The sequence below is a fragment of the Aulonocara stuartgranti genome, assembly GCF_965226115.1.
Source record: "Aulonocara stuartgranti genome assembly, chromosome: 23".
NCBI classification, from domain to species: Eukaryota; Metazoa; Chordata; class Actinopteri; order Cichliformes; family Cichlidae; genus Aulonocara; species Aulonocara stuartgranti.
Genome location: NC_138958.1, coordinates 14,014,606 through 14,029,054, shown reverse-complemented (window position 1 = coordinate 14,029,054; position 14,449 = coordinate 14,014,606). Strand labels below are relative to the sequence as shown.

The window sequence follows — 14,449 nt, the reverse complement described above, 5'->3', positions numbered from 1 at the left end:
TTATAGCATAAAAATATTTTAGACCATTGTATAAGGGATCATTTGAAAGCTCAGGCTCTAATTTAATTGAAATGTAACAGGATTTATCCTATGTATAAAAACAGTGTACCGCACCAAAAAAATGAAACGAGTGGGGTTTAATTTTCCAAGTTTTAAATGTATTTCTGTTTATTAAGTGTCCACAATAAGAGGAAAATGCATGAATTTGTATTAAGTAAGGTGCCTTTACCTTTATCCTATATCTGTTACCCGCCCCCCAAAGACCCTTCAGATATCAGAGTTGGTTTCTTCCACCTATCCAGTGACTTTAGTGACTTTAAAGTAAACAAGTAAACTTGAAAGTAAGTAAAATGTTTATATACATATACACACATACATATATAGTGTTTCTGTTCACCTTCAGTGCTTTGATCATTAACCCCTTGGAATCCTGTTGCCTGGCTCCTGGTCTCTGCGCTGCCATGAAAACGGACAAGCAAGCGTTCTGCTTCTATGACAACGGTCCCGGAAGCGCGTGGTCACCATAACAACTGGCCTGGGATTGAGCTACATGTCTTCAGTCTTCTTAGCTTAAAAGTTTCCTGTCCGTGATTTTTGTTTCAGCTTTTGAAGTTTCTCCTCACGCAGTCGCAAACTAAGACATCTGGTGTTTTCATCTTATTATTTAAGGACATGCTTGGTTTTTGCGCTTTTTTTCACTCAACTTTTAATAACTGTCGGACGAAAAGTGTACCAGAGTAAAGCTAACTAACCACCGAGCCCAAACGTTCAGTAGACTAGCAAACCTTTTATAGCTGAAGCTGGGCCGCGATGACTTCTCCACAGGAGGAAGGTGCACACTCACCCAGACTGGAGGCAGTGATTCAGGTTGGTAACTCTTGATAAAGATAAGGAAAAGTTTATATTATTGGAGTCATTTTAAATATTATTTTCAGAGTTTTTCCTGCATGGGTTTACCGCCCTCTACAAGATGTTTGTCAAAAGCAAAGGAAAATCATCATTAATAAAGATATATTTATTTAACAGTTTGTATTGTTGGCGAGTCATTTGAACGTCATTCATTTAATGCTTCTTTTCATCTTAATTTCTCAAAGGACCACGAAGCTTAGGTAAAGACACACTGTATAAGATGGCATGGACTTACTTGCTTAGCTGTCATTTAAAACTCATTTAGAGTCAAGAACAGGTTGATTTTATTCTAGTTTACATCTATGTGTACTTTGAAGTTTCAGTTTTAGGAAAATATAAGTCTAGTATAAAAAGCAAAGTGGTTTAAAACTGATACAAGTTCTCCCGTTAATTAATTTTTTTTAAGATATAACGAAAATAAAATAAACCTATTACATCACCACTGAGTATTACTAATAATATAATTGGTACCCAAATACCGTTATAAATAATATCGGTCAGACAGGCTGATATCAGTGGGAAATAGTACTTTAGACTGCAGCTAGTAGTGGCTTGGTATCACCATATGAAATATCTTTTATTCTTATCCATGACCCAAAATGTGTAAGGTAGCTTAAAATTATGTCAGCCATCACAACAATATAATACCATTTATATATAATGTTACAGACACATAAACAAATAAATACAAATACATTTTGTCGTGACTCTTAAGACTTATGCTGTACTGGGATACTCTGAATTTGTGGTGTTCTTGCTTTTAAGACAAAAAAATTTCCTGTGTTATGCCAGCTAAAAAATTAAAGGCGACCTATAATAAAATAGGTTTAACAGCTGGAATAAAAATTAATAACTCATAATTAGGGCTGCCACGATTAGTCGACTAGTCACGATTGCATCGACTATTAAAATCGTTGACGACTGATTTAATAGTCGACGGTCATTTGAAGCTTTGTAAGATCCCAAAAGAGGCAGCAATGAGTAGTAGGATTTAAGAGTGTAATAACGGAGTGAAACAGAAGATGGCAGCACTGCATGTACAAGGATGCCAGCTGCCGTTAAACCCCGAAGTAGAAGCTGTGTCCCATAATTCATAGCTCGGCCTGGAAAAGTTGTCAACAATGGCAGCAGCTAGTTTTTTATTTATTTATTTATTAACCTTTATTTAACCAGGAAGATCCCATTGAGATTAAAAACCTCTTTTTCAAGGGAGACCTGGCCAAGATAGGCAGCAGCAGATGTCTCACAGTTACAGAAATTACTCAAACACAGGCAGCAACAACACACATGCAACAATAAGTGAAAGAATACAAATAAAATAAAAATAAAATTCAATAAAATTCAAATAAAATAAAAGTCAGTTAAAATGACAATCAATCTAATTGAAACAGTTGCATGTTAGTTAGTTTTAATATTACTCTTATTATTCTTTTTGGGTCACAAAATAAAGTTTAACATATTTTCAGGCGAGAATGGAGCTGTGTAAACCTCAAATATCTTCTCAGTTTATCAAGACACCGCATATTTGCAAAAGCACTCCAACGTTTTCAGAGACGTCTGTTACCCACCAGCGCTAGCCGGGGGCAAGGTTCACTAGAGCCGGTGAGAACACCGGACTTCCGGCAAATCGTTTTCAAACCCACCGCCGTCTTTAGCTACTCAAGTTAAATATATATAAGTCACTTAGATAACTTAAAAATTTTATTGTTTGTCTTTTTTTAGTATTTTATTTGTTCCTGAGTAAATCGGTTTGTCTGAGATTAAAGTTATAGTTTTTACACAGCTGAATAAATGTCAAGCAGACAACTGATTATCAGAAGCCTGAGATGCTCGAGAATACTCCGGTGTCCTGTTATATTTTAGATAGCAAGGAGTTTATTAACCTTCACCGAAACAATCTGCAAATGTCATTAACATTTAATAAACTATCATCTTGTCTTTATTTTTAGTTAGCACAGCGGTCCCCAACCCCCGGGCCTCGGACCGGTTCTGGTCCGTGAGTCGTTTGGTACCGGGCTGCGAGAGTTGAGGCTCAGGTGTGAAATGTATAGTTTTCAGGGTTTTTATCGGTTTTCAGCGTTATTTTGTTATCGTTTTTATCGTTTACTCGGTTTTCCTGGGTCTTTTCACACGTGTTGTGAATAAACCTTTTTTTACCGGTACTAGTTTTATTTTGTTGTATTTATCCGTGACACCTTAAAGGCCGGTCCATGAAAATATTGTCGGGCATAAGGTCCGTGTCGCAAAAAAGGTTGGGGACCGCTGAGTTAGCACATACCTTAAACACTTAAACACTTAGGGCTGTAAGCTAATGATAGTTATATAAGAGCAGATGCATGCTGGTGCAATAAGCTGTACGTTTTACGTCCAATGGATGCATGATCTGATTAGTCGACTAATTGCAAAAATAATCGGTGACTAGTTGACTACAAAAATAATCGTTTGTGGCAGCCCTACTCATAATATATAACTCATTATCAGTTGTCAAGATAAGTAAAGGAGCCAAGGTAAAAGTCTAAAGGCAGTGCAATATACTTTTTGTAATAAATAAATAAATATAAAAAATAATATATATAACACAGCACAGAGCACAATAATTTAAAATCTAAATAAAAGAAAATAAGTAAAAATGAATGAATTAATAAGTGAATAAGCAGTAACAAAACCTTTGTAAATCAAATGAAAGCTGAACATATTAAAATAAAGATAATTAGAGTAAAGTGTAAGACTGAAGTAGTACTCCCATAGTGTAATCTCTAGGGTAAAGTGTTGTGTGTTGGTGTAATTGTAGAAACTGGAGGAGTCCCTCCTTCAGTCTGATGGCAGCTCAGGAGAGAGAAGTCTGACACTTCAAGAGGAGGGACAAGAATCCATGGCCACACCTGTACCTGTCTCCTCTCGCATCCGTCAGATCATCACCCGCAATCTAGCCGAGGATCCAGCAGGTACTGAAAAAAACTTTAAATGGCTAGTTTGTAGATTAACTTAACATTACTGGATATCTGAAAGGTGAATTACAACCCTTTCTTCTGATAATCCCTCTGACTGACTCTGACTCTTCTATATGTCTGATCTGTTTCCTTGTCTCAGGCAAGAGTTCAGAGTTCAGTGCACTGGAGGAGAGGAGGGATCTAAGGGGGCGACTGTCTCCCAGCCAGATGGACCAGGACCAGCTGGTAGTCAAACAGTCCGGTCTCACAGAGAGGGTAGGAGTGACGAATTCTCAAGGTCAACAGTAGCTTTCCTGCCAAAGGCTACTATCACAAATTTTGTTTTCTTTTTTGTTGTTATTATTTCTTATTTGTCAGGGACCAGGCACAAAACATGGAACTCATAAAAAAAGAAAACCATGTATGCAACCCCTGGTCCAATACACACAGTTAAAAACAAGTTATAAAATAAACATATCCAATATACAAGAAAAGTAATCAAATGATCAGAAATAAGAACCATAAAACCATGAAAAACAACTGGTGCTCATCAGTTTGCCAAGGGTCATAAGGTCATTTACAAAAAATTTGAAGCAAATCATTTTACAGTGAGAAAGATTATTCACAAGAGGAGTGGATGTCACCTCGAGGTCAGATTGTACAATGTTCAGAGAAACATAAAAAAATGGGAGCTACATCTCAGATTCTACAGGCCTCAGTTAGTGTGTTAAATGGTAGGTTTCATGACAGTACACTCAGAAAAAGACTGAAACTGATGGCTTGCCTGGAAGGGCTGCTGGGAGAAAGTCTCTTCTCTCTCAGGTTAGGTTTGCAAAGCTGCAACCAAACAAACCTTCTGGAACACTTCTCTTTGGACAGATGAAACCAACGTCAAGATATGTGGTCATGAACAGCACCACACAAACACAACATATGAACACCTGCTGTCAAGCACGGTGGTGGAGGGGTGTTGACTTGGGCTTGTTTTGCAACCATAGGACCACCCTGCGAAGTCGTCTCTGTGACAGTTAAAGTTTCATGCAAAAGGAGAATGATTTCATGTACAGCAGAAAATATAAGACATATAAGACAAATATAAGAAAAGAATCGAGGAGATTTAAGAGAGCTGTCCATAAAAAAGCAAATCTCAGTTAAGTGAAATGAATATTGTAAAAAAATAAAAGTACCCACACACACACACACACACACACATATATATATATACATGTATATAGTTGATATCAAGCACACTAGAGCATTGACTGCAAAAAGCTTCGTAGGTTTGAAATGGGATATGTTTACTGTGAGCGTCAGTGTAGCGCTGTTTTTTCCAGTAGGGAAGCCTGTTTGGGGGCTGAACAAACTAACATTGAAGGAAGACTGAAACTCCACTTAATGTATGGTAGTAAAAATCTAAGGAGCGGAAAGGGCAGCATACACATGCTCAGACTAAATTAATTTGACTTTGCACATGTATGTATATCATACTTTTTTTAATGAGTTGCTGTAGAATTACAGTTTACATATTAAGGTAATTACTGTATAAGCAACCATTGTGTGTGTGTGTGTGTTTGTTAGTGTAAATAAGAGTGGGGAGCGTAGTTCATGAAGGGTTTCCTTGTAGTCTGTTCAGGTAGACCTCCTGTGCTCACGAGGACGCGTGTCTCCCTCCGCGGCCCCCCATGGTTGCCCCTCCATGTTTTGGGGGAAAATTGTGAAGGTCACTGGCCTCCTCCCCGAGGACCGTTGAAGAAAAACCTAATTTTTCATAGTGCACAAAGCAGCCATTTATGATCACACTGCCCTCATTCTGCTGCTTAAATCTAATGATCTCGCACTGCTTGCTTTGCTCTTGGAATTCATTTTAAAACCGTGGCTATAAATAAAACGTATTTAGGTTGGCTTGTTTATTTTGTGAATATTTTTAGAAGTGTGAAAAGGCACTAAACAGACGAAACTAAAGCACAGCTTGTGGATATTTGATGCTCAAACCCAAAGAGTAGCAATTTGAATCTGAATATTTTGTTTGGTGGTGACTCATAAGTCAAGAGGTTCATTATGAAACTCCTGTCAAGACTCATTTATTATGCTGAAAGCTCTTGTCTTCGTATTATTTCCTCTATGTAAAAGCAGCTTGATTTTTTTGGCAGCTTTGCTTTTATGTGATGGTAATGCAGTTTGCTCATCAGTACCCGAGAGCCAAAAATGCTTCCTTGACTTTGACGCTAACATTCAGGCCAGCAGCCTTTCATTCATACAGATTTCTCCATCAGCACTTACAGCTGAAGGGCTCATATCACTGAATGTATCACATACATTGCATCCAAGTAACCTCCGTTTAATTAATCAGTGTATTGTACCTATGTCAGTATGTCTCATTTGCCCCATATATAGCAGCCAGAGAATATCACTGTGTCAAAAATATGATTGGTCAGTAATTCAGAATTGCTTATTGGCTTTCAGTGTTAACATTGATTATCAGTGATATTTTCCAGCCTTGAGCATTTGTAGCTGTTCCATGAGACCTTGTGTGAAACATTTTAAGTCAGCATTTGTCCGAGGTGCCCTCAGCTTGAACCTTCTTTCCTCTGTAATTTGCATTGACTACTGTGATTGAAATTTCTCTTGATAATTTCCACATTGTTCATAAACCTGCACTCTGCATTTTTTGGTGGGATAAATGTACAGGCCCACCTGGAGTATAGGGTTTCTAGTGCTAGTTTTTGATCAGCTAGTTTTTGATCAGCAACACACTCTGGAGAGCTTCTCAGTTGGGGGTTGGGGGCAGTTTTCACCCTGCCATCCAACAGCTACAGTCTCACAGCTGGAATATGTCCCCTGCAGTCCTAGGGGCTAAAATAACAACAACCTTAGCCCATTTTATGCCATAACTTTGTGATCAGGCTGATGCATTGTGACTAGTACGAGAAAAAAAAAGTTTCTCCAAGGACGCTAGTCTTCCTGTCTCCATTTCTGTGTAATTGTCGCTTAGTATTTTTCTAGCAGTGAGGAATCCCAAGATCAGACGACAGACTCGATCTCTCCAGTGTGTCCTGGGTCTGAGAGTCTCAGAGTCTTCCTCCTGTGGGACATGGCGAAAACACCTCACCTGGGAGGTGCTCAGGAAGCATCTTAATCAGATGCTTAGCCCTCTTTGGGTTGTCTCTTTTTTAAAGTAAAGGGGGAAATGCTGTACTCTAAGCCTCTCCTGAATGACTGAACTCCCGAGGAAGTATTTGAGATTTTCTGTCTCTGAAGAGGCCACCTTTCCAATATACACATATCCATATCCACACATAAACAATATCCACAGTGGTAGGCCAAAACTTAAATAACTCCAGAGTTGAATACCAAAAGGTAATAGGTGGTATAAACACAAAAGTAATAGTTGACAAATCTCAAATACACCAATTTATTTGGCCATGCCAACAAACAGAAACTAGCATTTCTACTTAAGTACAGAATGTCTTTACCTCTGATTGTTTTTAAAAGAATCACATCATAATTACCTCACTACAACAGGTACTTTAGTTACATCCATGCAGATGATGTGCCGATCCATCTGTCAGTCTCTTGTTCCTGTCTCCTTGACTCGTGTACCCCATGACACATGAACTTCTCCACTTGAATAGGAACTCGTCCTAAGCCACTGTGGGTATTCCACCCTTTTCTGGCCTCAGACATAGAGGTGCTAATCCTCATTCCAGCCACTTCACATTTGGCATCAAACCACTGCCTTCATAGATTGATGAAGTCACATCACACGTCGATAAAAATAAAAGATGTGACCCTGAAACCAACCAATCTTGAAATTGCACCTTGAATTTCTGTCCATAGTTATCGTCAGAATCAGTGTTAAAGGGCAGTTCTGCCAGAGTCCATCAGCCACTGGAACAAAGATGAACTAAATGAACTAAAGGAACCAAGCTCTCACTGCACTGCCCCCTGCCCCCGAAAAAATGAAAAACAACCAAACAAACAAGTTAAACTGCCAAATATATATATATTAAGCAATACAATTATAACTAATATATGCAAATTATTATTTAAAATATCATCACATGGTTTAATGAGCATTTCGTTTTCATTTCATTTTCTTGTAATTATTTCAAGGTTGAGGCTTTAAAGGGTTAACAATTGTCCTAATAATGCATACCGTCGAAGCACCACTCACAGGACACCGTGGGGGGCTTCAAGCTGAGGTCAAATCCCTTGTCCAAATTCACAAATACGAGTCAACAAGTTGGGCAAACTCATAAGCATCCTCAAGTATGATTCTTGAGTAAATAAGGAGCTGGTCCAGACTTCTCTTACCAGGAATAAAAGTGCATCAAATAAAGTTTTAAAAGCTTTTTTTTTTTTTTTTTACTGAAGTTCTACTTCTGTTACACAACATTCCAACTTCATTCATTGCTCAATCCAGTGTGCCAGCATTTGCCTAATTGCACCAGAGTAATAAAAATGGCAAAAACGAGAGAATTTCACCCACCTATATCTTGAAACCACACGTGAAAAACAAGTGCCACAATCTGTTTCGTTTCCCCTGTAGATTTAAGGGTTCTTTGAGTGCCGTGTCTCTATATCATAATGTTTGTGGCCCAAGTCAGTTGAACAAAGTGTGTGACAATTCAAAAACATACATTTTGCCAAGCTTTCCTTAAGGCTCTGAGCTGACAGAAGACTGTTAACATAGTGCTGGTGAAGTCACACCTGGACTCTTAAAGCCTTCCTCTGTGTCTCTGTTAAGTCACTCTTCGTGATCCCTGTTGACCCCAGAAAATTGCACCTGAACCAGGATAAACCTTGACCTAGTTTGTGCGTTGGATGGCTTCAGGAGGTTGGAGAACATGTTGGGGTGAATTCTGAACCTTCTGTGTTGCTTTTGGAGGCCTGCTAATGTGCATTTTCTCAGACACGGACATCCATACCCTACTCCTGAACACTTAGAGATTGTCTGCACAGTACTGCGGTGTGGCAGTCAGTTGGATAAAGATAACTCATGCTGAATGATTTCTGACACCAACTGCCATTTGCCAGTGCCCTGTGGAATTTTAAATCCCCCGGGTCTCTCCGTAAGAACCCTGTCAAAGAGATAAAGTCTGTTTTTAAGGATTGTATTACTGTCTTCTTTTACTGTTCTACCCCCCTCTGTCCCTAGTTTGTTTTTCCTGCTGGCACAAACCCATTCATTTATGCTGCAATTTGAATGGAAAACAGCCAGAAAGTCAGACTGTCTCAAAATTGTAAAAATTAATTACTTTCCCCAGAGAAAGAAAATGCTTAAAAGCCCTCCTGAAGACTGAATTTTTTGATGAAAGTATTCCATTAAACCTCGTAGCCTTTGACATTTCTTCTGCTTCTCATGTTACCTAACTTTAAAGTCAGACATAAAGCCTACTTTTCAGCTCTTTTTCACATGTCAGAGATCTCTAATCAGATGTGAAGTCTGTACTGATTGAGTTTATGTATGTATGTGTAGGTTTTGAATTGCATTGTCCTTGCTGGACACATTTGTGTTAAGCAGTGCATGACCAGCCGCGTGTTTGTGAGCACTAAGCTTGCATTATGAGTTTGCCATTTTTACACAGATCACTTGTATCCCTTACAGGCCATCACAGCAGCTGTCCCCATGACCCAAAAGTTCACTCTATGGTAACATGCTCTCAGCAGTCCCTCCTCTTTTCCTTCCATTCTCCTTGTTTGTTATCCCACATTGTGTAATTACTGTCAGTGATGATACATAAACAGCTTTCACAATCAGCTGGGGCTCTTTCACAGAGTCAGCACTCAGGGGGTAATTTGAGGGGAGGGAGGAGCGGGTGAGCTGTTCAAGTAGGACAGTAAGTTTTTGGGCAGCTTGGGGGCGATGGACATCCGCTCCAGCTGTGTTTAGGAATCTGACAGATAGTGCACTCCATTAATTCCCTTTATTAAGCCTCTGGGTCCAGGCCAAGCCAGAGAAAACGATTGCAGCTGTAACCCTTCACATGCTGGCTGGAGTGCGCACTCACGGCCAGATGTCGCCCTGGGTGAACCACAGATAGAAAGAAAAGAAGACTGAGGTTGTGAAATAGTTCCTGGATAAGGCAGAAAATTTATATCTTTGTTGAAAATCAGGTATGAATTCACAATGTCATATAGCAGAAAACGAGAGAATACGCTTCCCAAGATACTTTATCAGATAGATAGTTATCAGATACCCAAATGTAATTACATTAGGTCAGTGAGAAGATATTGCAATCCTGAGATGCTAACTGAATGGGCTGGATTCTGATCTTATACCACATGAGCAAGGCAGCAAGTTTTGGCACAAACACCAAAGACTTCACAAGGGCCTTGAAAATGATTCTCTTTTTGCTTGCTGGCAGATGAATCAAAGCAAGATTATCCCTTGATGTTGTCTGAAATATTTATCAAAAGAGACAATACAAGGAGTGGCAGAAATCATAAATATCAAGAAGTATAAAAACTCTAATTCAAAGCACATTTTAAGGGCCTGAAAAGTCTTACACTTTGGAGCCATAAGCAAGGCTCAAGAAACAGATACTTGGAAATTAAAAAGAAGAAAAGAAAAGGACTCAAAGCGACCATATGGAGGAATAAAGTATACCATGACATAAAGGTTGGTTTTTGTATAAATTGCATTTTCGGCATTATTGCAGAATGGCAGTAGATGACCTCAAAGAGCAGAGCTATGTTAGGATTGGGCTCAGCTCACTTTAGGGAATCATGAAAGCTGATCGAGGGTGATTGTGTTCTGAAGCAGATCATAAATAGCATGGGTGTTAAGCGAGCGCAATTCTGGGCCCACGGTAAGCCCTGTAAGCCCCGAGTTAGTGCAGAGGGAGGACTGGGATTACTTGCTTCTCTCTTTGGCTTTACAGTCACCACCGTATGCGTGTGTTGTGAAGGACAATGAGTTCAAGCTCACTTGGAGATGTGAGTGATGAGAGTTAATGATGCAAGCAGAGCAACGGAATAGATGGTGGTGTAGGAGGGTTAAGCAGTGGTGGGGTTCTCCACACCAGGCTGTTATGGCACCCTCCTGGGAGCTTCCTGCAAGGAGCATGGTTAATCCGGAGCAGCCCCTGGCCTCCTGCTTTACAGCTGACTGGGGACAAACTATAAAAAAGCGTCATCTCTGTATTTTGTGGAGTAAGGGCGAGGCGCTGGCAAGAAGCCCATGTGCTGCAGCCATGTATGAAAAAGCACAAACAACCCTCGGTGTCAGGGTAGGGTGGGGCCCTTGAGGAGTTACCAGGGTAGCCTGGTCATTGGGTGCATCAGGTAGTTGGGTGGTAGGGATGGTGCAGGCTAAACAGGCACAGATGCTGATGGAAATTAATTTCTTGTGCTTTATAAATAAAAGACAGTTTGACTAAATTAAAGAAAATCTGTGTTTCCCTGACCTTCAAGCTCTAAGGGGCTGTATCCATGCAAATCTAGTTTTAATGGTCACATATTTTATTTTTTAGAAAGTCAATGAAGTCCAGAGAATAGAAGATAGTCCTGATAAAGCTGTAGCTGTGTTCTACATTAGAGCTTGTGATATGAGTGTTCTAATAGTGTACTGCAGCTTTAGGTGTGTATAAATTCTCAGTCCCATTTAATCCAGGGTTCAGACATGATCATCATTTCAAGCTCATCTAGCAACTTGAACTAATGCTCTAATACTATGCTAATTCCAGTTTCAGACACAGTGAGTTTTCTTGGAATGTACTTATCATGTACATATCATTCCAATAAGTACAATTATTTACATCTTTACTACAGATTTGCCTGCAAAACACTGTTTAAACTGCTGTGAGAGGACAATCCGCGACCATCTTTGCAATTACTGAATATGCATATGGAGAAGATGAATATAGTCACCATGATGCTGCCCATTGACTTTAATGTAGTCATTTTGAACACTGAATGTCAGAATTTTGGCCATTGCATCTTGGTTTTGTGAAACTAGAAATTATCATGTTTAGATGACAAGGGTAAATCACAGGGTTGCCTAGGCCGGGGTGTAACAAGCTAGAATTTCATAGACAAGAACTAAGCCACAAACTTCTAGGACAGACTGAACATGACAAACCCGGTTAAGGGATCCAGTTTAGTAAGTCAAATTAGCAGCTGTTGGTGTGGCAGCTTTTGGCTGTAGCTACCTGTGTTGGTGCACCAATCAATCTGCACAGAATGAGACTAGCAACAACGTAGCAACGAGTGATTATGGAAAAATTAGTCCAACTCAATGATTTGTAGCAGTGATAGGGAAAATAACTATTAGCAGCTTAAAGTAGGTGCCCCCAAGAAAATGTTTCTCATCTATAAGGGAAGTGATTAAATGAGGTAGTAAAAACATTAAAGAATTATCCATGCAACTGGATCCTGATGTAATAAAACCCAAATGTTTAACAGAAATGAAGAGCTGCTGTGCTGGTTGAGGAGCCAAAGAGTTGGGTTGACTGGGAATCTGGAACATCAATTTTTGTGGTTTTTATTATTGTTATTGTCATGAAAGAACAAAACAATGTTAGCAAACTAAATCTGCTTATTGTAGCAGGCTGTAAAATTGTTTATTTCTGCTGTTAAGTTGAACATATTAACACGGCATCTATGAGGGTTGACTCACTTTTGGGCCCTCAAGTGGCCACTGCAGTTTTCTTCATTTTTCAGGTATTACTCACCATAATTGGTTGTTGGGACATTGCTACAAATCTCTACGTGTTAGTGTATAGAGTGGTTCAGTACTGTTGTAGAATAAAAGAAATGCAAGGCTCAAATTATACATGTATAGGATCCTTATGCGCGTGCATAGACAAGAGGCATGAAGATTTATCGCCCATCTATTGTAGCGCCTGAATTTACCAGGATCCTTTATCTGAATCCTGCATTCTGCACCGTGTATATTGAAGTAATGGATATTTTTTGTTGTTGTTGTTTGTTTATGTTTCTTTTTCTCACAGTGTTGGATTTCTTTTTGATGTGGCTACGAGAGTTACAGTTTCAGCATCACATGGCACCGAATATACATGGCGCTCATATCCTGTAGTATTTATAAAGTGCATGCTTGTTAGTAAGTCAGTGTTATTGCTTTAGTTGTGCCAAAATACTTGAAAAGATGCATAATCACCAATGCTCCACACACAGCTGTTTCCAGGAGTCCCTTTAAACACAGCTGCTGCAGTGCTGTGCGTTTCAAACACTCCGCCCATGTTGTTCCTCCCTTCTCAGTCCCTAAAGCTGTCACCTCAACAACGGGCAGTAAAAGACGTTTTTGTGCTCCCCATGTCCTCAGAGAAAAACACCAAAAGCACAGAGCCAAGTGCGTGATGACCGTAAGTGTAGTTTGTAGTATAAATTTCTGAAAAGGGCATTTGAAAATGTGTTAATAATGGTGGCAAAGTGGCTGGGTCCAGTGTTGAACACTGAGACTATTGTCTTGGCTCTCTTGGAGCCTGCTGGAGAGATTAAGCACCAAGAGAAGAGATGAGGTACAGAAGAGAAGAGGGAGGGAGTGGGTCGCAGGGTTGATTTGACGAGCTTGGATGGTGGTTTGGAGCGTATTGCAGGGGAGGGGGGGCTCGCTCGCTTGCTCTCACTCTCTTCATCTCTTTTTAAATGAGAAGTCGGCAAGGGCAGCTAGAGGCACGCAGTGTGTTGTAGTGCTCTAGGGCCATGTGGTTTATATTAGTGAGGACAGGGTGTCTGGCACCAGCATAGAGAGTGGGTGGTGCACAGGGAGTTTAGGTTGTATGGGGTTGAGAGGTTACAGGACATTTGGATTTCAGATACGGGAGAGAAAATGAGATTCCACAATGAGGAAGACCAGGACAGTATTGATATTATCACCCCTTACTCTGTCTTTAGCTTAATACTGCTGCTCTTTAGATTTTTAAAGCCAATCAAAATTTGACATTTTTGGTTTGGAATGTATTTCAATGAGCTAAAATACTTTGAATACTTTGAAATACTTTACTGAAAACAGTAATACTCGAAACCACAGAAACTGCGTAATGGTGATTGAGTCTAAGACAGCATGGCAGAGCTGGGTACTGGTATGAGTCTAGACAATGCCGATGAAGATGAAGCAGATGGAGACTTAGATGAGGCTCTTTGAACGACCAGGTTGAGGAAGACATGAAGAGGAGGTGGAGAGAGGTGCAGGGAACAGAGGCTGATTGGCTTGTTTGAGGCAGATAAGAAAATATCAGAACACAACAAAAGAAATGAGTTGACACCATAGGAAAATGGGAAATTATGTCACGGTTTGCCCTGGCAGACCGTGGGGATGTGTGGAAGGAGGACCCGAAACCTGGACTCTTTAGTGAAGACAGTGCGTTTATTTACAGTGAGGTAAATAACAGATGCATACAAAATTCCCGTTGCTTCCTAGACTCCCGTGTGTGTGTTCCCCTCCGTGCTGTCCTTCTGGTTCCTCGTTCCGCCTGCAGGAAAATAACAGAAGCAGCCGTCAACACTGACCCCCGCGGGCATACACGATCTGCACTACCGTACACTGACGCACACTAACTTGGGATGTAACGCAATGATCCCACACCGGTGGGAGCTCCAACACTCTCCTAAATAGCTCCCCCGACGAGCCCTGATCAGCAGCAGGT

General features: G+C 40.1%; 1 protein-coding gene across 1 annotated transcript in view; it reads left to right on the top strand.

Annotated features, from left to right (window-relative positions):
• The first annotated feature begins 433 nt into the window (after positions 1-433).
• crocc2 (ciliary rootlet coiled-coil, rootletin family member 2) overlaps positions 434-14,449 on the top strand; it is a 43,456-nt gene continuing 29,440 nt past the window's right edge. Inside the window, exons 1-3 of the mRNA XM_082524070.1 lie at positions 434-867; positions 3,701-3,854; positions 4,000-4,115. Coding sequence (XP_082380196.1) covers positions 811-867; positions 3,701-3,854; positions 4,000-4,115 — 327 coding nt within the window. The 5' untranslated portion in view covers positions 434-810. The remainder of the gene's footprint in view (positions 868-3,700; positions 3,855-3,999; positions 4,116-14,449) is intronic.